This window comes from Pyxicephalus adspersus, chromosome Z, assembly GCF_032062135.1.
Source record: "Pyxicephalus adspersus chromosome Z, UCB_Pads_2.0, whole genome shotgun sequence".
Lineage (NCBI taxonomy): Eukaryota > Metazoa > Chordata > Amphibia > Anura > Pyxicephalidae > Pyxicephalus > Pyxicephalus adspersus.
In genome coordinates this window covers 48,071,954-48,099,252 of record NC_092871.1, presented here as the reverse complement: position 1 = coordinate 48,099,252, position 27,299 = coordinate 48,071,954, and the positions used below count along the sequence as shown (strand labels likewise).

The window sequence follows — 27,299 nt, the reverse complement described above, 5'->3', positions numbered from 1 at the left end:
AAAAAAAAAATCTACATGTGCCTACATGTAGAAACTTTTCTCCGTCAAAACATAAATATCAGCTTAAGCACAGTTAACTGCCATTGATAAACAAGAACTATATATGTTTTTAAAAATTTACTGTGTTTGCAAGGCCCGGGACCCACAACAGTACTCACCAGACACCAGGCCCCCCAATCTACCACTGTACTCTTCGCTATAGCTAGTCCCCGCTCAGCCTTGCGAGGTTAGTTGTGTTTCCCAGTACACAGTTGCTCCCAGAACTTCTGTGCACAAGGGATGGTGTCTGGCAAAGGTCTGACAGAGGACCAGGAACCCACAGATAAAGCAGTACCAAGATTCCAGCAGAGGCAAGTCCAGAATACAGAGCAAAGGTCATGCACAGATAATTGGTCCATCAGACCAAAGGTTGGTCTAGGCAGCATAACCTGCCACTGACCACTAAACTTACGGGCTCCGGACCGTGTATGCTTCCTCCAGAGTGATGTCATGATGTCAGAATCCACACACTCTCCCATCGCAGGTCTGAGCCTGCGATGGGGGAGTGGGTGGGTTGTGTCCAGACACATAACCTGCCCACCGCCCTGAGCCTGCCATCCATACGGGAGACATGGTCGCCCCCGCAAGCGAGGTCCACGGACCACAGGTTGGGGACCACTGGACTCCGTGCTCTGGCAGCCCAGCTGTCAGATGGCCGGGGGTGGGGGACCATACAAATCAGGTAGACCTTATTTTGGCACCACGGAGGGAAGACCCTGTTTTCTTACATCTCAGTCATACCGAGGTTTGTACACCCTCTAAATGGGAATATGTATAGGGTATAGGGATTTGGCTCCTGGGAGCATTGAGACCATTGGTATTTTGGAGAGCGAGACTGTCACATAAGGATTTTTCACGGCAACTGATTCCTTTCAAATCCATCTATGTAGGGAAAGGAAGGGAAAGACATCTTTGCCATTTATACCTGTCTTAATGATCCCCCAGGGGACTTTGTCCCGTCTGTAATTTTACACTGGGAGGAAGAGCTATCTATCACTTTGGAAGCACTTCAGATTACCTGACTGACTCACCACTCCTCCATAAGCAGGTGATATCAGGAACTAAATTCTAAATCCCTGTTAAGGTGGTATCACACCCCTGCCCAGCTCCAAATATTCCTGGCTGTGTCTGACCATTGTTGGAAATATGATGAGGAGAAGGGATCCATGCTGCATATCTTTTGGTCCTGCTCTGTCCTTCAAACCTTCTGGTCAGTGGTGAAAGAGATTACACAAAAATTCACAGACTACGCAATCTCTGATGCACCAGCCTTTTTCCTACTGTAACTCCAGCTCTCTGTCTCTTGCGTTCAATAAGTCCTCAGTAGTTAAACATGTGCTGAGCACAGCTAGGGCTTGTATCCCACTACATTGGAAGTCCACTAAATGACCCTCTGTATGTACTCAATGGTTCAGTAATATGAATGGGATTATGCTCATGAAAGTTCTTACTTATAGCATCCATGAATTGTCAGAGAAGTTCAAAGCCACAGTTTTATTGGAAACAAATTATAGACACACCTGAATATAAAATAATTCTGACTATTTAAATATGTCCTTCTTTTTTGCGGTTGGAATTGAAGAAATTACATTTATGCTGGTTTCACTGTTTGGATTCTCGCCTTGACCATGTATATAGTTTATGCATTGTGCCCAGCATTAAGCCCTGTATAATGTGACTCTTGTTCAATACTTTATGTAACAAAAGTGTTGTATCACATTATCTTTGACCTCTGTCCTTTCCTGTGTTTGGAAGTCAGTTTACTATCTGCATAATAAATAAATAATGTTAAACAAAATCAGGTAGACCTACATCTACTACATCCCTCCGTAGTGTTTATGTTTTTCCTGCATGTTGGCGGGCAGGAGGCACTGGCAGAACACCACGCTTCTAAAGAGAAATATTTAGAGTAGAAACTTTTCATAGGTCACAGTAATAGGTCTTCAATGCCAGATTTGGATTTTTTTCAAAGACTAAAGAAAAAAAATCATCATTGGGTTCTACATGTCAGACAGACAGATGCCAACAGATTGGGATTTGTGAGTACCAAGCTTGAGATACAAAGAAATTCCTGCACATGCCCACTGCAGCTTTCTTACTATTGCTCATGTATTGAGAGCTTGTAATACAAAAGTACCAGTAAAAAGAAGTAATCAGTCAGATTCATACCTACTCTAAAATTCTCATTGTTGATACAGTGACAGAGAGGAAGTTACCAAAAGCCAGAATAGGTCTGCTTTGGATTGCAGACTGTCTGACAGGCTGACACAGCTATGTAGTTTGCTAGATCACATTAGTCAGTTTTGTTTGCTGTATTGAAAAGATTTCACATACAGAAGTTGGATAAAATTTGTGGATAATGTAGAAAACTGCTTCTGATCTCTGAAGTCTGCTGAGAAGCCAAAAATGGAGCAGACTGATCCTTATTATCATGGTAGTGAATGTAAAGGTTCTCATATGACCTAATTCCTCTGAAAATAAATACAAGATTCCAGGAAAGATTTATGAAGACTGATGAAAGAGGATGAACCTAAGACTTGTAGAGGTGACACATAAAACTTGAGCACTTACAGGCTCCGACCTCTGATTACCTGCATACTGCACTGGAATCGCTAAGGGGTCCCTGTGCAGGACCATTCAACACACTAATAAGTTGTGTGTCAATTCACCGCATCATAAAAGTGAGCTGTGTCAAATGTACATGACAGAGGAAAGAAGTCCAGCATCCATTTAATTCCTGTCCAATGGGGCCCTGAGTTCCAAAGGGCCTATAGGCTGTAACACATGGTATATTATCCCCTAAATGGTGTAAAATTCCTAACAAAATAATCACAGTCATTAGACCATAACTGCTAGCTCTTACTGCATCACTCATTTCAGTTTAGGGTTCCTTCTTTAGAATGGTAAAAGAAGAATTCTAAGGAGAACAGAACAATGTCTGTGGGAGATTTATGTGAAACTGCATAACTGCCGAGCAATGATTTAGGCGAAAGCAAGTGAGGAGTTAAAAGATCACTCACTCTAACTCATCTGAAGCTATGGATCCTTTGCAGTCAAAACTGGCAAGACTTTCACAGTGCTTCTGTTCAGACTGAAAATAAATGCTGAGCATTTCTCCCTGATCTGGGACATTTTTTTTTCAAGAAACAGGGGATTTATGGGGCTTTAAATGGTAACTTCACACTGCACAGTAATTATGGGCATTGGCTAAATTGATCTCAACTATCTTACTGTGACAGAGACTCTTATTACATTTGAAGAATAAAAATTTTGAGAGTAAAGGGCCAATCTAATTTTCATGTGCAAACAACGATTTCCAATTGAACTAATAATATATTTGTAATCATATCTTTGGTTTATGTGTTAACTATAAAAAAAACATTTCATGAATGAACTGTAGGACCATTGCTAGCCTTCTTGAAAATGCTCATAACTTGGCTGGTATACTAATCCTGGCCTCTGGCTTACAGACCACCAAAGTTTGACCTGGAGCCTTTATATAGATCAGTAAAATCACAGCCAAAGCTTCCTATTCCTTGTCGGGGGTCAACAACCAGATAAACAGCAATGATAACAAGCCAAGCAATCACCGCCTTGTTGTCTCTGAAGGAAAGTGGATACTAAATCCCAATAAAATATGGTGTATTATATTAAACAATTAAATGATGGTGGGTTAAATTACTATATTTTAAAATCTTGATCATCTTATACAGTGCAGTGATTCCGGTGATTCCCGTTAGTCATCCACCAGCTCAACGATCTGAGACAAGAACAAAGTTGCAATGTATTGACAAATGTTAAAACCATTGGATTTCATTAGGAATAAATAATCTTACACAGGCTGGTTGATTTAATATAGTATAGGAGCTCCCTTAGAATTTTGCAGCCAGTACAGGAAGTAGCTGGATATATCACCCCCTATAACTAAACCTGATACTCAGGAAACTCTTCTACTTCTAGGAAGGTGAGTGACACATTACAGCCAAGTGACATGCCATCCTTCCTGGCACAGTGCCCCTACCAGCTGCCATTTCCTTCTCCTTGACATCCAAGGCCTTAAACAAACATGGAAGTCTTGTGGAGGAAAAGTGATCCATCTCTCCCCCTCCTCAATTTTCTACAGCCATTTAGTGCTGAGTGTCTTCTCATCAGGCTTCCGAAATCTGTGCTTTAAAGTTTAAGTGTTTGTTCTGCTCAAAAACTTTATCAGCCTTAAACACACACAGGATTTCCTCTCCTGGATTGTCCAACCCAGTCCTGATTTACACAGGAAGGGCTGCATAAAAAGATCTCTTTCGGACATTTAGAGTAACACTGCACAGGCTTTAAAGCAGATCTAGGTTGTAGCAGGAGACAAACATCAACCACCATCCATGGGCACCATGAGGAGGCAGCTGAGGGTCCAGCTATGGGTCCTGCAATCCAAGGCCAAGAACCCCAAGGCATCATGGAGACTCCATTGCCAAAACAGCACCAGTCCCTCTCCTCTCTCAGCAGGTACTATCCCATTTGACTGATGTTTTTCCACATTAGATTGATAATAAATATAATTTCTGCTTTCAGCTATAACACTTCAAACATATCTCTTCAGTCCTTTATTTATTAAAGACATTTAGTCTGCAGCATTTAGGCACTAGACAGCTTAGAATCAATATTTTAGTGCAGTCCTCCCGCAGAGTTTCATTGTTTTGTATTAAATTTTATTTCATTTTCTGCAAACATTTTGAAGCTGGCTTTGTCTGTAATGTGTATATTTGTATTCTCTTTTTCATAATTATTGACAAATGGGCTCGCTAGTTAATACCTGCAATTCATTGTTTTCTCTTCATGTTTGTTTTTATTGTTACTCATTGCGGTACATAATGCTAAACAGAATTATTATTTATTATTATACAATATGTACAGTTTGTTAATGTCCTCCCTTCCTTTTTTTGTTTTTATATTCTTTTAACCTTTTTTCCTAATGGACATATTTAATTTACATCTGTAATTAAACATCCAACAACTTTATTTATTGAGTATCTTTATGTATTCTTATAATGATAGACTGTGAACAAAGTACAAGAGAATAATACATAACATGTTACAATTATGTTTGAATCTAAAATTCTCTTTAGGGTATTTATCTTTTTTTATAATTTGTGAACCCAAATGAACACAAGATAATATTTGGAAATGTACAATATACGCAATTGTGTTTTTTTGTTTTTTTTGCGGCTTTGAAGCTGACTGCATACATCAGAGGATAGCTATGTATAGTCACAACATAATTATATGAAGATGTCTTTTAGTTCAGTTTCTAAACATTTGAATCATCCAAGTACACACAATACACACATTTTCTATCTTTTTCTATTGTGTCCATTTGTTTTATTTGCGAGTACCCGTTGATATGGTATGGGCAGCTGATGTTAATTCTGCAGCCAAAATCATGTAAGCCAATTCCTAATTGGTTTCAAGAAATTCCCTTTTTTTTTCCTTAGTTGTCTAGTCTTAGTTGTGTTTGTACAACACTTGAACAAACCGCCTTGCTGAAAATTGAATATATATGGGAGAAGGGGGAGCTTTAATACCTTTCTTTATTAGGTGAAAATCCTACATTTTTGTTAGGTATGATCCTCGTGTTGACTTTTCCATGGTATCCCCAGAGAAAAGAAAACTGCTGTAATGTAGCTTGTGCTGGGTTATCTGGCAAAGGGTCTTCATAATTAATTCCATACTTTGAGAAGTGTGTTATACATTCCGTTGAGAGTGTCTGACAAAAAGTCTAAAACTTCTTCATTTATAGCCATAAAGCACTCTAAATTGAACTTTGATGGAATAAACACTTCATTTAACAACCAACCTCCGCTCCATTTTAAAGTAATTGTTACACACTGGGATATGCAAAACCATGAAAAGAACCGATTGATGTTGCATTGTGTGTTTGCTAATTTTTTCAAAAATAAGGACATTTCATAGGTCAAGTCCTATTCTCTAGGATTGTTCTACCTACAAAAAAAAAACAAAAAGTGTTGACGGATTTAAAAAAAAAATATATGTCTATATCCCCTCCCTCCAGCTCATGAGTTCTCACCAGCAAATTAGTTGAGGACAGTTGAAAGCTTTGGTGCTGCCAAGACGTGACCATGGGAAAGGGCTGTTAAGGCTTACTCATTGGGAATATAGGAAACTTCAAAATCAATGGAATTACAAAGATGCTGGGTTATTAGAGTCTCGAATACATGTATGTTTTCCACTCCCCAAAACCAATCTATAGAAAATTTTAAACAAGTTTTCTATTTATTTTCCAAATATTCTAGATTTTTTTTTTCCTAAATTGTCTAACATTTTTTTGCTATAGTCCAGGAAAGCTCATAAAATGTACTCCATGTCAAAGGCAGCCTATCTCTTACATTTGTATGCATTATATTTATGTGTTTGCATGTTGGTGAGATTTAGGATGTAGTCAAAATTTTACCTCCAACTTTCTAGAACTCTCTCGAAGTGTAACTCATGTGGTTCTAAAAATACTCAATTAAACTAAGAATAGTATATTTCCCACAAAAGTTTGGCCATTAACGTGCTATTTTTTTTCCCACGCAGTTACATGAGAAGCGGCGAGGCTGGCAAGATGATTGGAAAAACGGTGGGAAAATAAAAGGTGAGTGTTACTTATTTGTAGAACTGAATTGCTCTTGTACTAGCTATTGGATGATATATTGGCATGCTGTTATGGTTGTAAGGTAATGTTATGTAAAGTGGTAAATTGCTCTTGTACTAAAATACAGTTTTATAGCGCAGTCATGTGACCTTTTTCTGTCCATATTCAACAAACTGCCTATTCTATAGCAAAGTTTTACATTGAAAATTTTCATATCTTGAAGCTTCTATGTACCCCCCTGCAACTTGTCCAGAGATGGCATTAAAATTATATTGCTGCACGTCAGGAGTAGAGCTACAGCAGATGTTGAGATCTTGGGATAGGTTATGGCTTGTGTTGGCGGGCTCTCTGGACAGCCAGAAAACAATTTGCACAGTATTACAGATAGCAGCAAGAGCCACGAGGTGGCTCTAGGGAGCAATTATTATTACTAATATTATTAAACAGGATTTATATAGCGCCAACATATTACACAGCACTGTACATTAAATAGGGGGATTTTAGGAGACAGAAGAAGATGGGTTTGCAAGTTTGAAAAGATAGGTTTTAAATGATTACATCTGACATGTTTACTTTAAAATTGGAGTTAAGTATTCCTAATTAAAATGAAATTAAAAAATCTTTTCCCATTTTGTCCATTTAAATCTGCCAATTACCACAAGATACCACATATACCTGACTGTCACAGACTTTAGTGTTTTATGAGTCTTTGACCTTGAACAAAACTGTTAAGAATGTGGTCAGCAGTGACAGCCTCTCTCAGCACAAGATTGTGTTAAATATTAATGCTTGTTGTGCATTGTGCTCACTGATACTAAATGGTCTAGGATTCCTTTAATTCTCTCAAAGCAGCTCAACATCTCCATTTAAAGCAAAGCCATCACAAGTAAAATATGATCACAGTGTAAATACCACTGTGGCTTTTACATGATGCAGTTGCTGAGTAATCAGCAGTAGAAAATAGATGGCCTTGTCCCCTTTTATTTACATTTTCAGCAACAGAGAAGACAGCAGCATGGAGTCCGGGGTTGGCACTGGATAGTATGTCAGCCTATTGTGAGTTGTTATACATTATAAGAAAAGACACAGTATTTAGTTATTTAAAAGTGACTTCATTTGTATATTGTAGTAAAAATGCTATTTATTTAGGGGACTTTTCTGTGTGCCCCAGTCTGAGTCTGCAAGAAATGTGTAAAGTGCTGGTATGATATATTAATTAACTTTTTGTGATATAATTTGTGTTCATCTTTAAGTTTCTCACCTTAATATACCATGCCATCTTATTTATTTGGTGGCCTCCTGAGCATCCTTTCCCTCTGACATATGCCATGCTATTTTGCTCACCCTATACCCTCCTGCCCATCCCCTGCCTTTCTGCTCATTTCTTCCCTCTTTCCTACACCCATTCATTCTATAAAAAATACTTTCTGCTGATTTCCTGCATTTCTTTCTATTCATTTTTTACTCTACTGCCCATCAAAGCCCTTTTGCTCTTCCTTCACATATCCTATCTCCCCATCTATCTCCTACCCAGCTGTCCATTTTTTAACCCATATTTCATCCTTTATGACTCATCACCTTTCACATCCTTTACCCCCGTTTTTATCACAGGCACTGTCCTGTTGCCCATTTTCTGCTCTTGCTCATTTCATGCCTCTCTGACCAACTCTGACCTTCCTGCCCATAACCTGCCTACTTCCAATGTCATAGTGCAAATCTTATGCCCCTTTAAACACCCTCTGCTCTCTATCCCATTTTTCTCCCCTTTTTTATCCCTTGTCCTTTTATTTATCCCCTGCCCTCCTGCCTATGTTCTGCCTTCCTGCTCATCCTCTGCCCCTCTCCTGCCCATCACCTGCCCTTCTGCCTATCCCAGCTTTTCTGTACTTTTTATTTATTCCCCACTCATCTGCACACTCCTACCCTCCATCAATCCTTGCTCCTCCTGCATAACATGCTCTTCATGACATCTCTTCTCCCTTCTGCCTATCCTATGCCATCCTGTTACTCTTATGTCCATCTGACAATAGTTTACCATCCTCTTTCCCTGTCTATCCCTCACCCTCCATTCATTTTGGGTGGTATATTTATTATATTATTAAAAAACAGTATTTATATAGCGCTAACATAATACACAGTACTGTACAATAAACAGGGTATTGCTGGCAATTACAACCCTGGGAGGAAGGGGACCATTGCTCTTTCAAGTGATGCTCTGTGGCAGGCAGATTTACCCGATTATGTAAATAACTCTGATATTGATCTTAATGTTGATTGAAATACTGCTCCTGAAGAACCAATGAATCATTAATGAGAATTCCCCACAATATCCCCCAGCAGATGCAAATGAATTATGGTTGATTTGATTTTCTATTCAGGCTGTTGCCAGACAAACCTTGTAGAATGATAAACCCCCAGCTATTCCAGTGCTGCGGGACATTGCTCCATAATGTCCCGCACCATAACTCATTCATGCTGGTGTATTCAGATTATTCCATTACTACATATGGTTACAGTCTACATAATATTCATTACTAACCTTCCTAGTCTTATTACCTAACAAACTGATATATTCTGAAGATTATTCCACAACTGACCTCCCCTTTAATTCTACAGAATATTGAATGTTCATAAAGCCATGCCCACATATCAATATGTAGATTGTCATAAACCTTCCCTTTTCCTATCCCTGAACCACAGGTCTGCACATACTTTATCCACTGTATCCTTATAGATCTCTGTAATATACAACCGGTACCCACTGCTGTGTGATACTGCCAGCTTCCTGTAGCAAATTCAGCTTTTACATAATTAAAGAACCCCTCTTGAAATGTCTTCTCAGAGTTGATGGAATCCAAAAAGGACTGTAAAAGTTTCAGTTTCAAAACTGACTGTTCCCATAGAATGCCAAGGAGAGGGAGCCTGGGAACAACCCAGAGGCTGCAGGAAGCTGAAGTCCAGCTAGACAGGGACCCTCCAGGTCAGCATCACTTATCCCCTCCATGCAAGTGTCAAGTGATCAGTGAATGCAGAATGCAGGGAGGTGGTCAGGTGAAAACTCTCCTCTGTGATGTCACAGAATTCTGCCCCCTGTCCAATGGGAAAAAGGGAGGGGGGTTTCCTATGGTATGTGGGGGAGGGAGACCCCCCCCCCCCCCCACTGAACTCCTGTCACTTTCCCATTACACATCAATGTAGGTTCCAGCTCTATGGAATAAGTACAAGCAGCAAACACCAAACCCATCCAGCCAGCACAGACATCCCGGGCTCTAAACTTCCACACGTCTGTTTCCTTTGGGATAGGAAAGAAAAACTTCCAATTAGCCCCCCATCACTTGGAATCAAAGTGAGTATCCAAAATATAAATAACTTCCTGAATGCACTAAGGACACATTTGTTTTACATTTGATATTGTACAACTCTAAACCACAAGGGGTTAAAATAGGTAGAGGTCCCACATCAGCATATTTGAGATAATTGACATTTGGGTGACTGTAGCTTTGCATTGAGGCCTGTTCTATGTTAGCTGCTATTGCTAGCCACAGGAAGCACCAAAATGATAATTCCTAGTTCTGTGGGATCACCAGGCAGGAAGACATGTGCAGGCAGGAATGTCCTCCCGTTTTCCATTCTAAAGGGTTTCTGTAACTTTTACAAAAAGTTATTAAATGTTCTTCTATGTGAAACAGATCTGTAGAGTGGTCCATAAAAAGACAATTGTTTGCAGATCAAAGATTCTAATTAGCTTAAAGAGGAATGCTGGAGATTGTAGTTGCAGAGTTGGTGGTGCAGGTGTCTCTTTGCCAAGTCTGTCCTCCTGGCATAGGTCTCCACCTAGTGGGGTAGGGGAGCCATTGTCCACATTTATTGATGAATACTTTGTATCTAATTGTTATTGCTTTTATGTATTTTTAGTTTATTGTTTAATTTTATTTTACAGAAAAGACACCAAGAACTGTAAACATACCTTTCACTTGAAACTATTACTATACATGTAAATAGCTCTGACATATTATGTGGTGCTGTACAAAGATATGTACTATTCACAATAGTCTCTGCACCATTGGAGCTGATACTTTACTGTCCCCACTACAGGTATACACTATTATAATCAGATTTATATAGCTCTAACATACTCCATAGTGCTGTATAAAGAAAACTGAGCCATAAACATCTGTTTTTTGCACCAGAGGAGCTGACACTCTAATGTCTTAGAGCTTTCACATTCTATTATAAATTACCATTTAAACAGAAAGCTTTATGTAGAATATTGTACCAAATACACCAGTCTTCACCAGAGAAGCTTACCCTTTAATGTCTTTTTCAGAGCCACAAGCTACAGGTTGACAATCAAAAATCCGGCAACCTCAACCGACCTGAGGTCCGCCAGATTTTTGAAAGTTCTGTTTTTTGTTATACTTCCCTACACACACAGACCAGCCTTCCTCTCGCAGCACCATGGACATCAGGCACAGTTCCAGCTTAGCGTAGCAAGCAGACCTAACAGCTGTTTCTGCAGAACAGCACCATCAAAACATCAGTGGCCAAACAATGTACTGCAGCCCCAGTATTGAAAATGCAATCTTAAATTCATGCAGGAAAACTGAAAGAACAGGATTATCGATGGCCTGATTTTCGATTGTCAACCTGTATTAATATTACACTGTTCATTACAACATGCACGATATTCCACAATTCTATACAGAGAACATAGTACCAGACACATCAGTCTTTGCACCTGAGGCAGTCATGCTTAAATGTCCTTATCCTTGGCACACAGACACATGTTATCAATTTAGTCAGAGGTCTGACAACTTGCCAGTTTGTTTTTAGGTTTTGAAAGAAAATCTACAGCAACATAGAAACCTGATGGGAATTGATTCCAGAACCCCAGCTCTGTAAAGCAACAGTGCTGGCATTACATTTGTGCAGTTATACATCTGTAATTTAGGATATTTTTATTCCAACATTAAACTTCAACCCCCCTGAGCATCCCAGAATGCACACCATCTTCCCCTTCTTTCCAACGCATTGACATGGAACCTCTATGGACAGTGAAGCCTCCTTCCAGATGGCAAACTTTCTTCTCTGTTCAGTGTCTACTGGTGTTGTGTGATGTCAAAGGGAAGACCTTTGTGTACAGCCCTGCAAGTCAGCAATTATTTTGCGTGTGAAAAGCTCTAACAAGCAGTGTCACATTGCACTTGTGTGTTTGGGGACTTCACTGACCTTTTCCAGCAGATGGGAAAATGATGGGGATTTTAACTCTTTCACTTCTTGCCCAGCTAACAACATTCAGGTTAATCATTTACAGCTGGATTGCATAGTAGTTATGATTTCCTTCTAGAACACAGTAATGAGAAGCAGACAGAAGGATTTATAACGCAGGGTAGATGGAGGGATATTTTTAGAGTTTAAAATACAATTGAGATTTCTGCAAAGGATTCTGGTATTACAGACATAAGGACTAGGAGCCTTTAAGTTTTACAGTCTGTGCATATTGGGTGAGTTAAAACACAATTGCCACACAGTGGTCATAAGATGGCATTACACCTTATCCATTTTCCTCCCAAATGTTAACGTTTTAAATAGAAAAAGAAGGAATTGCTTCTAGCTATGCTTTCTTGCTTTTTTACTGTAATAGTTGTGACAATTTTGGACAGAGCTGAACTCTGTTTTCCACAGTTTTACATTTGGAAACTGCTTAGATGAACATGGTCGTAGTGTCCTGTGTTTTTCCATTTAACTATATACCTAGCACAGCGTGAAAACATTTTCCACAGCAGTACTGGAAATAATACACTACATAGCTTAAAGTACGTGGAAGCCCCTCATAGGTTAATTATGGAGTTCTGGCATCTCCAGTGTACTCATAATACAACAACATACAGAGACATTTTGGGCAATTGTTTACATCCAACCTTGTATTGACAGTTTGTTTACAAAGCCAACTTCAAACCAACATAATTTGATGAGTTTTGCTTGAAGGAACTCAAGTGGTGATGACACACCATTTGTGAGCCAAGCATTCCAAAATCTTCAAAATCTCACTAAAAGTCTTCCCAGAGGAGATATGGCTTTTATAGCTATAATAATGCCCATGGTTTTTGAATGGATCTCGTAACAGGCATATACAGATGTAGTGGTTTGGTTTCTGTATACATTTTGCAACATAGGCTATTTGACATGTATATTGTTATATAATATTGGATATATTAAAATTTAGTGTGTTTTCCCCCCTTCTGTTCTGTGTTAGCTGTCATGTCTGACATGTGATGTTTGGCATTATTCTTCTTTGGTACTACTGGGCATGAAATCAGCTATGTGTATCAAAAATTCTTCCTGCCACTGTCCCAAACCTATTATGTTTTTATTGAATTCTTATGGTTACACCATAAAATATGTTTCTAATAAATACACCATTTGCCTAAATAAGCATAAGGCGCATTTAGCAAAGTGTTGGCGCACTTTACGAATTGTTCTTGCAGCTGTCACTCCCTGTATAAGCAGTAGTATGCTGCATCTCCTGTGACTACATTATAAGGTAAAGTGGTTTGACCCTGACAAAATCGCTTGTGACAGAGCTTTGTAGAAAACATTGAACCATTCACATCGCTGTTCAGTCAAGGCCAGCTTCAAAGACAATGCAATTATTGAGGCTCGTCTAGCATTGCTCCTAGTGGGTCCTAATTGCCTCTATTGATTTGCAAGTGCATTTAAGTTGTAGCCGTCACTCAGCATGGAAAACTCTCCTGGTTATTGCTGAAAAGCTAAAATGTAATTTATACGTGCAAACTTTTCATTAGAAATGTCAGCTGTGAAAGTTCCCTTTCTTGTATATGGATTGCTTGGGCATTATACATCAAACATATTATCATTGAGGGTAGACCTGTGACTCTAAATTGCTTGGGACCAGTCACAGCCAATCAATATGCGGTGCATGAAGGTAGCTGGAATGATTCTATTAGCATATTAATTTTTTTTTCTTTTGTTACTTTACTGACTTGTCCAAAGCAGTCTAATACTGGTAATATAAAGGCTGCCATTGCTGACTTCTTCTTTTAAAATGCTAGTTTCCTAGATGTCATGCATATCCAGTGGCCTCGATAGCTCTGTTCGCAAAGATTTCCACTAAGGACATTTTTTTTGCTTTTTTTTTGCCTAATGACAGATTTTGTGTGCCAACCAGTATTTTCAGCAATACCTGTGGAATAACATTAGAAAGCTGGTTAGTTGTAGCACCTGCTGATAAGTTGTAGCACCTGCTGGTTAGTTGTAGCACCTGCTAACTATTGAGGATCTTTAACATTTGTGATTTATCTATTGTTATTGTAATTTGTACTACTACTGACTGACTAAGAGATCTTTAAATATGATCACACTTATCAAAAACACTATTATCTGTAAATAAGATCAAAAGCTTACTGTAACCACAGAGTAAGTTTCTGCTCCATACATGGTCAATATCCCCTGTGCAGACTGTATTCTGGAGCTGCCATAACTGCGTAGCCTCAGACTACAGGAACCAAAATTAGTTCCTGGCTTTATCTTAGCCTAATTTTTTCTAAAATTACATGACATTTTGGTGGCACAAATGTCTGCTTGCATCACATGTCCAACAGACCTGGAACTCTGGACAGTCATTAGTAAATGTTTATACCAGGCCGCAATCAGCACCATGGAGTTGGTTGGGACAGAATTTGCACATAGACCATAGCACATCTAATATTTTTATGTTTTGCTGTAGTTATTTTGGTTAACCAAAATAGATTAGACATTAATAATAATAATAATAATAATAATAATAATATTAATAAATACATTTTTGCACAGATTGTGCTTTTCATTGTTTCATTGACCAATACTGTCATTTCTATGTGTATAGTAGTTTTCTGTTTTTAATCATGCTGCTAAGCCTAGACAATGATCTGACTGCTAGAGGCTGGAGGACCACAAGTCCCAGCTGTGCTGTGCCCTTTCCTGCAAGTTATTTTATGGGTTAGGATTCAGCTAGGAATGCTGGTTATTGTAGTTACCCCTCAACTGCAGTGTCTGCCTAGAGCAGAAAGCTTATTGCGCAATTTTAGACTATGCTTAGCATGGTCACAGTTGTATGATAGCCAGATGGTGGCATATTTCAGATAGCTGGAAATTTTAGCAAAAGTTAGAAGCTTTTTGAACATGCTGGAGCTTATAGTTAATTTTCAGCTACTTGGAGCTTCATGCATATAGTTTCAATAATGTTGGTTGGGCATGATGGAACCTAAGCACCAGCAATATGCAGTTTATGATTTATGATCAAATTCCAAGTTTATGATTCTGGACACTAATTGGAATTTTTTTTAACAGGCACTATGGTATATCTCATTTAGGTATTCAATGTAGATATCGGTACCATTGATTACATGTATTCAATGTTACGTCTATTAAGTTTAAAAATATTTTCAAGTGATACATCATTGATTACCCATGGGGCTTTGGTTCTGTTTCCTCCTCCCTACCCACCTTGGATGCTCTGCATATTAGAATTATAGCCTAAAACCCTAATCTATATATGTGAGTATCCACCCTTCTCTTCACTAAAAACCTTATAAAAGTGCTGAAAAAGAGTGAAACAGATGCAAAGGTTCCATTTTTTTTCCTTTTAAATGTGCCCCTTTAAGCTATGACGGCACTTTTAGCGGCTATGTGCCATGCCGAGAAGTGTGCTCACTCCTTGAACTGTAGCACACCACACTTCTGGTGAGTTAAAGTGAATTAAACTGGCTGTCTGGTTTGCTTTGTTGCAGGGATTCCTTCACAGCGTCCTTTGAAAGCAGCTAAGAGCAGATAACGGTGAAAACATTCTTCATCCACAATTATTCCCAGCGGGGGACACAGAATGTGGGCGATTGGCTACTTGCTGATGACAAGTATAGTAATCCTGGGAGCGACGGGCACAGATCACTTCTACCGCTCAGGGTAAGCTTGTCTTAGTACTTAAAATAACTCAGCAACAAAAGGGAAATCTCGTGTTCTGGTAGGGGCGAGCTTGAGGAGAGCAAGGGGGTCCCATGTCACTTTCCATCCTCTGTTTCCCAGCTCAGCATTACACATACGTTTTTTATGCATACAAAGTTTAGAAGGGCTACCAATGGGGACACCCTGAGACCCTGCAAAAACTTGTTTCCTCCCAATTTTTTGTAATTTTGGGAAAACAACAACTTGAACACATCAACAATGATAATCTGAACAGATACAATGTGAACGCATCAGAAAATAATGTTGATGCTTCTAACTCAGTTCTGTTCAGATAGATATCAGATGACTGTTGCTGGTGAAAGGCTTTCAGGATGGTTTCCAGTGACAGATGAATGAACGAGCGGTATACACACAGCACTATTCTTTTCTCTAAAGAGGGGAGTTGGGGAGGATGAGTGAGTGGTATCCCACTAGGAACTTCTTCATAGGAAAGAACAATAGTCATGCCCAATCATTTGTCCATCAACCTGCTAAGGCAAATTGATTACAATGTCTGGCTACAACGGGGCAAATGTCAGCTCTTCACCCAAGATGACTCAACCATTTGTCTTGGGTAACAATCACATGTGTGTATGTAGCTATACATGTTATATACACGTATATATACATGTATGTTATATACACACAACAGCATAGTACTCAGTGTCCGAGCAATGTGCATTACTTAAATATGTGGTTTATTAACAAAACCTGCACTGCTGGTGGGACCTGAGGACAGGTCTGGATCACACAGGAGCAGCACAGCCATTTTGCCCCAGAAAGGGTTGCTGCTATTTCTCTGTGATAGTGGCATGCTATGTTTTTGCCCCATTACAATCACATAGCCCATAGCAGAGGGTAGCTTTAATGAATGCATTTAGCAGTAAGTGGTGTGTAATTGGTGATAAGTATCAGATCTCTGCTAATTATCTGAGGATAATTGCCTAAGACAAGTTTAAACATATCTTAATAATTTGTTTTTTTATCTGATTACAAATATAATAATTAATGGTGCACAGATATTACGTACTCAGGCAAGACAGCTGTGCTGGAAAAGTGGACTTTATGTGAAATGTCCTGCCTGCGAGCAGATAACTGCAAGGTTATTTTGGTGACTTGGGTCACTTCAGTGCTCCACTCTGATTTAGTGTCACCATGTACTTGTGACCTCCCTACTTTAAGGACACTATACATAGGGACATCCCATACTAACCAATTGACAGTGAAATGCCAGTAGGTGTGACACAGTGTGCTTGTTCTGTGTCAGTGACTAAGAATTATACAGACATTAATGGGTTACATACCAAAGTTCCATGACATTTAGCAGTTTTATTTTTTGGGGTCACTGCACAGAAAATTATTCATGTGCTTCCAAGGTCAACGCCCTCGCACATGTCATGTTCATTCTATATAAGCTGTACAAAATGTTGCCTGGCCCTTTAAACATCTGCTTTGCATTAGAAGTGAACTCTCCCTCCATTGCCCCCCTCCCCACCCCATCATTATACCCCATTGGGTAAAGTGACTTCCCCACCCTTATATGGGGTTTTATCTCATTCTGTAGGATTTATGGCTGCTGTCCATATCTCTGATCTGAATTTATTTCATTTCAGGGGACCCCTTCCTGGCAGTTTGCTCGGCATTATAGGCGATACCAGCTGTCGGCAGCGATTCTGTATAATATACTGGGGGCTATCACATTCCATACAGCAGCAGTAAAAGACAAGACTGATGAGGACTTTAAAAGGGTTTTTTATGGGAGTGAGATCTGACCTTGGGGCGATCAACCAGGTTTAAGGAGAACCATACGGTTCCATTTCAACAAAGCAGCCCACACTTCAGGCACACAGCGAGGTCATTCTGTGTCCTCACTGGAAATATGTGCAGTTCATGGCAGACAATCTGTGCAAATAGTTCCCATTAATTCCCTTTAGAATACATAGAAACGGGTCAAATTTCCAAGTGTCGATGCGGCTGCCAATGATGCGGGGTCACACTCCCTGTATGTGTGACCCCATTGTAATGGTATTCACATACAAACTCAATACACCCGCACAGACTTCGCTGGTCTCCTCCAGACTTTTTAGGAAACTTTTTGTCCAGCATACCTCAGGACCAGCTGCCTGATTGTGACTATGGTGCACTTTGCCTGTGCAATTGTAATTGCAATTGTAATTGGCCACCAAATGCCTGCATGTGATGAGTGACAACACAGAACAATAAGGACCATTTCAGACCCATGGGAGCATTCTACCATAGGCTCGTTTGCAGCCATTTGTATAGGACGATTTGTGCTGCAGCTACAGCCCAGTGTAAAAGGGGTTACCTGTATTGCAGTTTGCTGCTCCTGGGATGCAGTTTTTCACCATGGGGTTGAAAGGGCCCTTTGGAAGACAAAGACAGAACATTGTCAACCCATAAGAGAAAGTGACCTTTATGTCAGGATTATCTAGTATTTTTTGTAAATAAAAACTGATGAATATTAGAAATTTAAAATTACTCATATAAGAATTTGTGAGTTTCTACTGATGAGACTAAGAACTTCTTTAAAAAATGAAAATATGTCTCCTGAACATGCCATTGGACATGGAAATATTGGCTTTCTCTGGCTGCAATAATACAAAGAATACTTGATAGGAATGTTCTTTCTGATTTTCTAACAAATAGCATTTGCAAAGAGAACAAATTAATTAAGAGGAAAGAGGCGCTCTCCTGCCGGCTAATCAATGCAGCCGGGTCTAACCTGTGGCGTAAAATGTCACTTTGTGATGGTGCATTGTCCCTACGTTGTCACTAATTGAGTATCGCAGAGTATTGGTGGGGAAATAATTAAAATTGCTGGACTTTGTGAAAAGCACAGTCAGGTTTTAATAATTCTCTATCTTTGGAGACAGATTCTTCAGAAAAATTCGGAAGCAGTGTGTTTTTGTCTAAATCCAGCCAATCCTCAGTTAGTTTTGGATTAGGTTGGCGGACTGAAAAATTGTTTTTTTTTCTTACTTTGTCCCCAACTTTTACTGCCTGGTGACATCAATATGAGAAATAGGGGAATAGTTATCACCAGCAGAGTCATAATTGTCGAAATCCATCTTTTAATTTTTTTTGTACAAAAATGTTACAGGAGAAGAGAGATTTACCACCACTTCCTGGTGATTGGCAGTTGTGCCCCCGGTGGCACCAGCAACAATTTTGTTCCCCAAATATCTATGAAATTTGGACTGACAACATGTGTTTTAATGCTGCATGGACCATTTTAGCCCTGTTGTGCCCCTCATTCATTAGATGTCTGCTGTTGCTCTTTGTTCGCAGGCCACTAATAATGGTGCACACATGATGTGAAGGTCTTTTCATTGGTGTTACATGGGCAATGAAGTGCAGTGCATGAAATATCTGTGCTGAATAAAAGTGTTACTCCTGATCTGTTACAAAGCGGTCTGGGGGGAACAAGACTGTAGGATTATAGGGTGACAAGATTTACTGGGCCTTCCTGCTAAGAACCCCCATGGTTGCCAGTATCCTCATGACTTGAATGACCTTGAATCTGAAGATATGATTTGTAGGCAGCGTGTTCCCTGATTCCAGCTACGCCCACTGGAGTGCCAGAATCTGATGAATCAGCCACAGTGGACAAGATACAACTCAGATTTAAACTTATAATTTGTATTTAACTGTTGGCGATGTCTGATCAGCAGGAACGCATATTTACAGCCATGTATTTGGTATTTTCAGAACTCATTATAATAAATGATGAATATAGTACATTACATGAGTTATGACCTGCCCATCCTCCTCTTGTGTTCTAGGCGCAGAATATGTTTGTCCAGTGCTCACACGGGGGTCACATCTGTGACACAATCTTTTGTCCAGCCTGTTTACCATCCAGTGATTACACTCTGTGAGGGCCATCGTGTCTGCAGCACCTACAGGTGGGTACATTTCATTATTATTTTTACACAGTACTTATATAATGCCGACATATTACGCAGCACTGTAAAAAGTTCATAGTCATATCACTAGCTGTCCCCCACAGGGGCTCACAATTTAATGTCCCTACCATAGTCATATGTCTTTAATACAGCCTAAGGTTAATTTTGGTGAAAGACAATTAACCTAACTACCTGTGTGGCAGATTTGAACCTGGGACCTAGCGCTGCAAGGGCCAGAGCACTAGCCACTGAGCCACCATGCCCATGGAGAAATCTGCAGAAAGTTCTCTTTATAGAATTGTCAGTCTTTATACCCCCTCTAGTCCATACAGTTATTACCATAATTACCTGACCTTCATTCATGGCCTGTTTTTGGGATCATTGTGAAGCCACAATTTGCAGACTGACCATAAATTCTGTTTTGCATGTTCCTTTCAGGACTACATACAAGATCGCATACAGACAGGTGACAGTGAAGGCGCCTCTGCCCCTGTACACATGCTGCCCAGGGTGGAAACGGATGGACAACCACATGCAGGGGTGTAACGAAGGTAACTCAATGATGGCCACCTGGGTGAGAGGATTGTTATGTGATGCCCTGATCTTTAGAGAATCTCATAACACTTTTACATATATATGACAGGAGCAGGGACAGACAAGGGAAGGTGCAAAGCATGCCACTGTTTGTGGACCCATTCCCTCCCAAGCCACCAGGGGCCCCGATGGGGGCCCCAACTTAGCTCTGCACAGGGGCCTACTGTTGGCTATGTCCACCACTGGACAGGAGATCTCCTTACGGATGTACATGACACCTAAACACGTTAGATTTTTACCCAAGGTGATCAAGAACACAGATCTGATGTGTGTGGACCCTAACTGATCAAATTTCTTATTGGTTTTTCATTTTAGTGCAGCAAAGTAGGTGACTCCTAACAAAGGGGTGAGATACCACAAAACATTGGGTCTATAGTCAATATGGGCCTCTGTAACCAAAAGACCAGTCAGAAAGGTGCAGACTGTGCCATAGATGGATTCTGATTGGATGCTGCAATTTTTGGGTTATCAGAGGCTGGTGGCTGAATATTCAGTTCTTGGACCTTTTATAGGAGCATTCTACACAAAAAACGAGACATTGTTAATTTGCATTTATCATTATTGGGTAGAAAAACATTTAAAATCCTAAACACAAGTAGTGTTACTCCGAATTTTTGGACCCTTATCCCTCAACCTCTTGCCCTCTTGTGAACAATTGCAGATGTGCAGAAATCGCTACATGGATTTTTAAAGGGTCCCAGCCATGCATAGCTTTGATGTTCTGCAGACAAATGTGGCTGATTAGAGTGCAGAACGTTCCCTGCCTTTCCCCAGGAACTGTCAGATGAGGTGCGGACAGACCCCAGGGATTCCCACAAGGAAAAACCCTGGGTCAGGTGGGGATGGCTGCTCTGTCCATTATGCTAAATTCATTCACCTCCAACACAGCTGATAACACAGGTTCTTATGTAATCCTCTTTTGTTACTTTGTATATATTCCTTAGAAAACATAGATACTATGATTTATTATTAATTTTTATTGCATGCTCTGATTTTGTAAATATACCCAAAACTGTATTTTGAACAGAAGCTTTTATTCTCACCCAGCTGAGCGTGTGGTTGGATCTTGAGCCGCAGATCCCATTACACACTTTTTTCTGATGTCCATGTTGGTTATCACACTGTGCCTCCCCCCACCTCTCTTGTTACTGTCAATGAAGAATGTGCCCCCATATGGCTTTAATAGGCGTTGCAGCTCAAATCTCATTTCCCTTCTCTTCTTCATTCTCCTAGTGTCATGCTCATCACCCTGCCACAACAGAGGGACGTGTATAGGATACAACAAATGCAAATGTTCTGCAGGCTGGAGGGGCCACCTTTGTGTGACAGGTAAACTTACTGGAGTGAGGGGAGCCAACAAAATATATATATATGCATATGCATGTGTGCTGGCACTGAGATGAGATCCCAATTTCGAAATTTTTTTATAGTAAAAAAGATTTTTATGGGAAAAAGGTTTAGTGCCCCAGTTAGGTGACATTTGTGATCTGTGTCCACATGAGATTTCCTCCCATTTCCTGTCTTGAATATGTAATATGAAATGGGAATAATCTCCCAAAAGCACAGGTTTCCCCTTTAGGAGTATTCTCCACTTCCATAGTGACAACTGTCACATTTTGGAAACTTTCTAGGGAACAAGAACAGGAAAAAAGCATGGAACTCCAATGGTAATGAAATCCGTAATGAAGCCACAACTGCCTTGTGTCTTGCAGAATTAAAGAAAAGTGTTGGATGGAGTTACACTTCAAGAGCCAGTTCTGTGATTCTGCTGATTTAGGAACACATGATCCTGGACTAATAAATCTTCTTATCTGTTGACAGATGTGGATGAGTGCACAACAGGAAGTCATCACTGTGCACATACATGTGTGAACACCGCTGGCAGCTTCCATTGCGCATGTCAGAAGGGTTTCCATCTGTCTGAGGATGGGAGATCATGTGACAAAGCAGAGAAGCCGGAGGCCACACAGCCACCACGGCTTCCACCCACAGCCCATGGATCAGGTTAGTCCAGGAGCCAATTGTGGATCACGAAGGAGTGATTTGTAGCTCTGTGTCAATTTTTAGAGAGCTAGATATGCAGTTTCAAGCCCACTAACACTGTATTGTGTTTTGTTGCTCCATATATACTGCTCTCAGTAAGCTTTACTTGCCATTTCATTGAAGATCTTCCAATAGGCAACAGCCACCCAGAGACCCGACTGTCTGACTGTTGGTGACTGTCCATTATTACTTTTGGTACGCGCTGTGACACATCAAACTCGTACCGTGAGTAATAATGCGCAGCTGCCGACGCCACCAACATGGACACGGGACAGGTTTGTGACAGAGCTCCGATTTTTGCATTTGTCTGTATTGTTGTATTCATTCTCTGCAAAGCCTAATTACAGCCAGCTTGCCACAAAAAAAAATTTCAGTAATTATAATCCCTGTCTAGGTCTTATTACCTAATCTTCTTGTCCTGGTGACAACCTCTACCTTCTACCCTAGCATCTATTGCAATTGAATTATTTATTCAATTCTTTATATAAATAAAATATTTAAACAGTTTGTGTGTGGTGGGGCATAAAATGATTTTGTGTTAGAAGTATAATAGCTGCCATTGATGACTGACTAAACCAGTCCCCATTTTGTAAATTTCTCATATCCCATATCACTGCACCAATTCTTTGCTTGCAGCACTGACATTTAGCTGACAGCCTATTATTGTCTGATGCACACTGGCTTGTTCCAGCAGGGATGAGAATGACAGTCTTATAGCAGCTCCCATATCTCTGTCCTCTGAGGTTACATGTCATGTCCATTCCTATACTGATGTGTGCTAAGGTTTCTGTGCATAATGTGCCATTATATATCCATATTAGTTCAGTAGTCTGCTTTGCAGACAATACAAGTATATGGGTCAGGTCTGACTAATTAAAAATAATGCAGTTCATCATCCTCTCCCTACTAACAATTGGAATTTATTCCAAAAATTAAATTTATTTCTGCAATAAAAGCTTGATTCTGATAGGTTGCTATGAGGGAATAACACCAGTCAGTAATATTATAGCATATCATATTGCTCTGTGAAGATTAATCTTAGATTCTTTTTTAAAGCAAGTGAATATTGACTTATCTCTTCCTTGCAGTAGGAATACTGGAATCTGTCAAAGAGGAAATACAAGAACTGAGAAACAAGATTGAAGTCTTGGAGCAGGTGAGAGGCTTCATTAGCTGTGGTCCATGCTGTACTAATTAAGCCCAGTACAGCTGTCAGATTGCTGTTGCTTGAAACAATCTTTTGTGATCATTTCCAGTGACAGATGAATGAAGGAGAGCTGTACACACAGCATCATTCCAGTCTGTGGTGAGGGGAGAACAAGCCAGCTGCACCCTGCTGTGCTTTCCTACATATGAGAAAACAGTGGCCCTTTCTGATTGATCATTCATCAATCCAACTTTGCGGATTAATGAACAACATCAAGGAAAGCTGTACATGTCAGATTTTCACCCGAAATTAGAACAACTGTTCATCCCAAGTGGCAATTTCCTGATGCAGCTTTAAAAAATTACAGTGAAAGTCATTGTCCTGAGCCATACTAAGGTTTTGGTATTGATCACCTGTATAACAATGTATTGTATTATACAATGCTGTGTATCAATCTATAGCAGAACGTTCTATTATTATTATAAATATTGGGGCTCATACAGACATCAGATGTACTGGTGTTTCTATATCAGTGTTCTTTGTGTTACTCGTACTCAGACCAGAATTCTCTCTGTGTCTCTGCAGAAACTCCAGCTGGTTTTGGCTCCATTCCACAGTCTATCCACCTCATCACCAGAGGATGCCTTGGGCCCCATCACACTTTTGACACACTCCTTCCAGCAGCTGGACAGGATAGACTCCCTCAGTGAACAGATCTCTTTTTTGGAGGAGCGGCTGGAGACATGTAAGTGTGCTTCATCATGAGTGACACAATATAAACACCATGGCTCTGATTTATTAAAGCCCTCCAAGACAGGAGAAGATAGACTATCATGTGAGAACCTGGGTAATCCAGCAAACCTGTAATTGATTTGGTCCTGGATTGAAAACACTTGTCAACTATTAGCAAGTGATTTTTTATTAATTCCATTTCAAGTTTGCTGGGTCACCCAGGTTTCCCCATGACAACCTTTTTTCTCAAGTTTTGGAGAGCTTTAATAAAACAGATCCAGTGACAGAATCTCACATGTATATGATATAATGTGCACCGTACAAGTATAAATAAATTACAGGAAAAATGGTGCTGACTGTACTGCCTGACATGCCACCTGCCTTGTACTTGCTCATTAGGGCAGTGTAGTCATCACCTTTTATGGAATCCTGCTGTGAATTAATTTATGTGGTAATAAAATAAAATGTTTTAGCTGAATATTAAAAAAAAATGCCGAACCTTGTGTAAAAAGCTCTAAGTGTCTATTTATGATGAGGAAAATAAACTGACAGAACCATTGTATAGAAAGATAATAAACACATCTCGCTCCATTCTGGGAACGTTCATTTGCTAAGTAATTAGGACTGATTAACTAAACTGAATTTTTGCCCATGTGCCGCTTTTGGTTTTAGGAAATGTGGGGCCAGTCTTTGTTTATGGCTTATTTGCTGCATATTAGCAGACCGGTCAGGTTTTAGATCTTTTTTGGCCCGCCTTCCAACAAATCGGAAATCACAATCTGTCCTTGATCTTAGTCCAACTCTAGCTAACGAGCCGCCTGACTGTCGTCCTGTAAAAGGGCGCAGAGTTCCTGAATCAGATGAGTTTAAATATCACATTAGCTGCAACAATTTTGGAAACGCAGAATGAAGCGTAGAGCCAAACATGCAAACAACCGGATACAGCGTATACAATAAACTTCCACCCTTTGGGAGTCCTGTGGTCGAGCTTAGCTTAATTACCCCGAAACATTGTTAAGCCACTAACTTTAACTTAAAAGAACTTGGTAACAAGATAGATGCTGAACCATGTCTGTTCACTAAGGTACACAGCTGGATGTGAAACTATGGCATTTAATGATCAAAAATGAGATCCTGCAAAAAAGTATTTATCCCAGAGATCAGGATTACTTACTGGATCGTGCTCCTCCTGGTTATAGATTTGGTTTTTGCGGTATGTGTGTATTAGTAAAAAAAAAGGTATTCTTGCTTAAAGCAGAGATAAACTCACCAACCATTGCTCCCTTAACAGCATCAACATCTTCACCCAGGTCTTTTTTCGAGTTTTGGGATTTTCAGCTATTTTGATTGGCTAGGCCATGATGACATAACTTCCACACATGCATACAAGAGTTTATTCCCGCACTGATGTTTCTCAGGAATGTACATTGTGCTGCATTGGTACATTCCATAAAAGGTTGCACCTTTTTTGAGGCTCATGTACACAGCCATTGGCTCACATTAAAACTCCTTTTCTAAGTCAATGGGAGTGAAAAAGCAGCTTAAAACTGCATAAAAGACAATCAGGATCAGCCTAAATGCATCTAAAGGATGGGCTGAAAGCAACCGAGCTTGTACTGCAATTATGGGTTTATACAAGTCCATAGGGTAAACAGTGAGAATACTAGAAAGTCTTTATCAATGTCCATAGTACATGACAAAAAGATGTGATTGGGTTACTTGTATATGAAGAATACAGGAGTAAGCCTATTAAACAGGCGATACTTTTGGAAATACCATTTCTCATGAACATACAGAAAGGAGAACAATTCTGTAGCTTACCAAATTTTAATGATGATCATTTTTTTCTCTTTCAGGCTCCTGCAAGAATGAACTTTGACCATCATGACCACAACACAAAATACACCACGGAGCCCAGACCCCCCGGACTTGTGGTCTCTACACGATACAATGACTGTAATAATTCTGCCTGTCATTTATAATGTCTGCATGAAGAACTATGTGTTACACTACATGAAGAACTACATGTAACTGTTATGTGTTATACATAACTGGCTTCCCTTCATACTTCTATGCTGCTCTTTGAACTGGAGGGAAGAACTGAATGATCACTGGTGAGAAAAACCCAATAAATAATAACTGTATGGAAATATGGTGTCCAGGAGACTTTACAGCCAGCAGCTCAGATATTCCTATGTAATCAGTCTGGGGAATCCACAGCAATATTTATTCTTTTCTTGTAAATAGTTTTCAGATCTTTCTATGTAAGCCATCAGCAACTTATTCCTATCAGCAACATATTGATTAAAGAGAACCTGTCATACCCCTACACAATTGTAGAAGTAGTACACAGTGCCTGGTGTTTTGTGTATTTTGGGAGAGAACATATTTCTTTATTTTTGTTCTGGCTGTGGTGTACAGTAGGCATGTTCACTGCAGACATATTCAGTAACATTCAGGGAGGATGTAAAGGCATCCATATTTGTTTTAATCTCTGGGAAAGTGAGGAGCTCATGACGCAATGTACAAAGTTCATATGCCATAATGCACCCTATATATGTACGATGTGACTGAATCTCTTTAAAAACAATTGTACCTCATTGGAGACTGCATTGTGCGTATTATAAAGTGTTACATACAAGAGCTGGTGCAGCTGGTCTGCCTGGCATGGTGACGGTTTGTTTTGTGTGCACTAGATGCATAGGATGGCAGTTAGTATAGAGCACAACATGTAAACAATAAGCTAGATTGACGCCCTCGACAAAACAGTTGCACTGATTGCTGGAGTTCTGCTTTAATGTATTCCTATTACCCTGTCTGCCAGAGGATCTACAACAGAATCTTCGATTTTGGGCAGATGCCAAGTAAATGAATAGAAATGCTTAATGAGATGCAAAAAATGTGTACAAAAAGCAGATTTGAAAGTGAACCAATCAAATGCTCAAGTTGCAGAATTTGCTTGGCCCATTTTCAAGTCAGTAATATTTGCATGCTTACTTTGGGACAAATTGATTTTTGCATCCCAGTAAGCATTACTATAAATAACTTTAAATGATCTATATATCTATCTGTCAGAGGAGCTCCAGAAATAAGATCTCTTAACCTGAGTTCTTAGCACTGCCTACCTGTTTATGCTATTGCTGAGAATGTGAGCTGGGTGATCTCACTGGCCAAC

General features: G+C 39.8%; 1 protein-coding gene across 2 annotated transcripts; it reads left to right on the top strand.

The window, feature by feature from the left end:
* Nucleotides 1-4,333: 4,333 nt before the first annotated feature.
* On the top strand, nucleotides 4,334-26,826 carry EGFL7 (EGF like domain multiple 7). Of its 2 annotated transcripts, none has more exons than XM_072431660.1 (10): nucleotides 4,334-4,536; nucleotides 6,625-6,682; nucleotides 15,472-15,643; nucleotides 19,486-19,608; nucleotides 20,047-20,159; nucleotides 21,436-21,531; nucleotides 22,024-22,206; nucleotides 23,337-23,401; nucleotides 23,978-24,137; nucleotides 25,981-26,826. In XM_072431660.1, exons 3-10 carry the CDS (start codon nucleotides 15,564-15,566, stop codon nucleotides 26,001-26,003), a joined length of 843 nt encoding a protein of 280 aa, XP_072287761.1. In that variant the 5' UTR covers nucleotides 4,334-4,536; nucleotides 6,625-6,682; nucleotides 15,472-15,563; the 3' UTR covers nucleotides 26,004-26,826. The 2 variants fall into 2 exon arrangements, with proteins under 2 accessions (XP_072287761.1, XP_072287760.1); XM_072431659.1 differs by having other exon boundaries at nucleotides 4,335-4,536; nucleotides 23,334-23,401.
* Nucleotides 26,827-27,299: the final 473 nt, after the last annotated feature.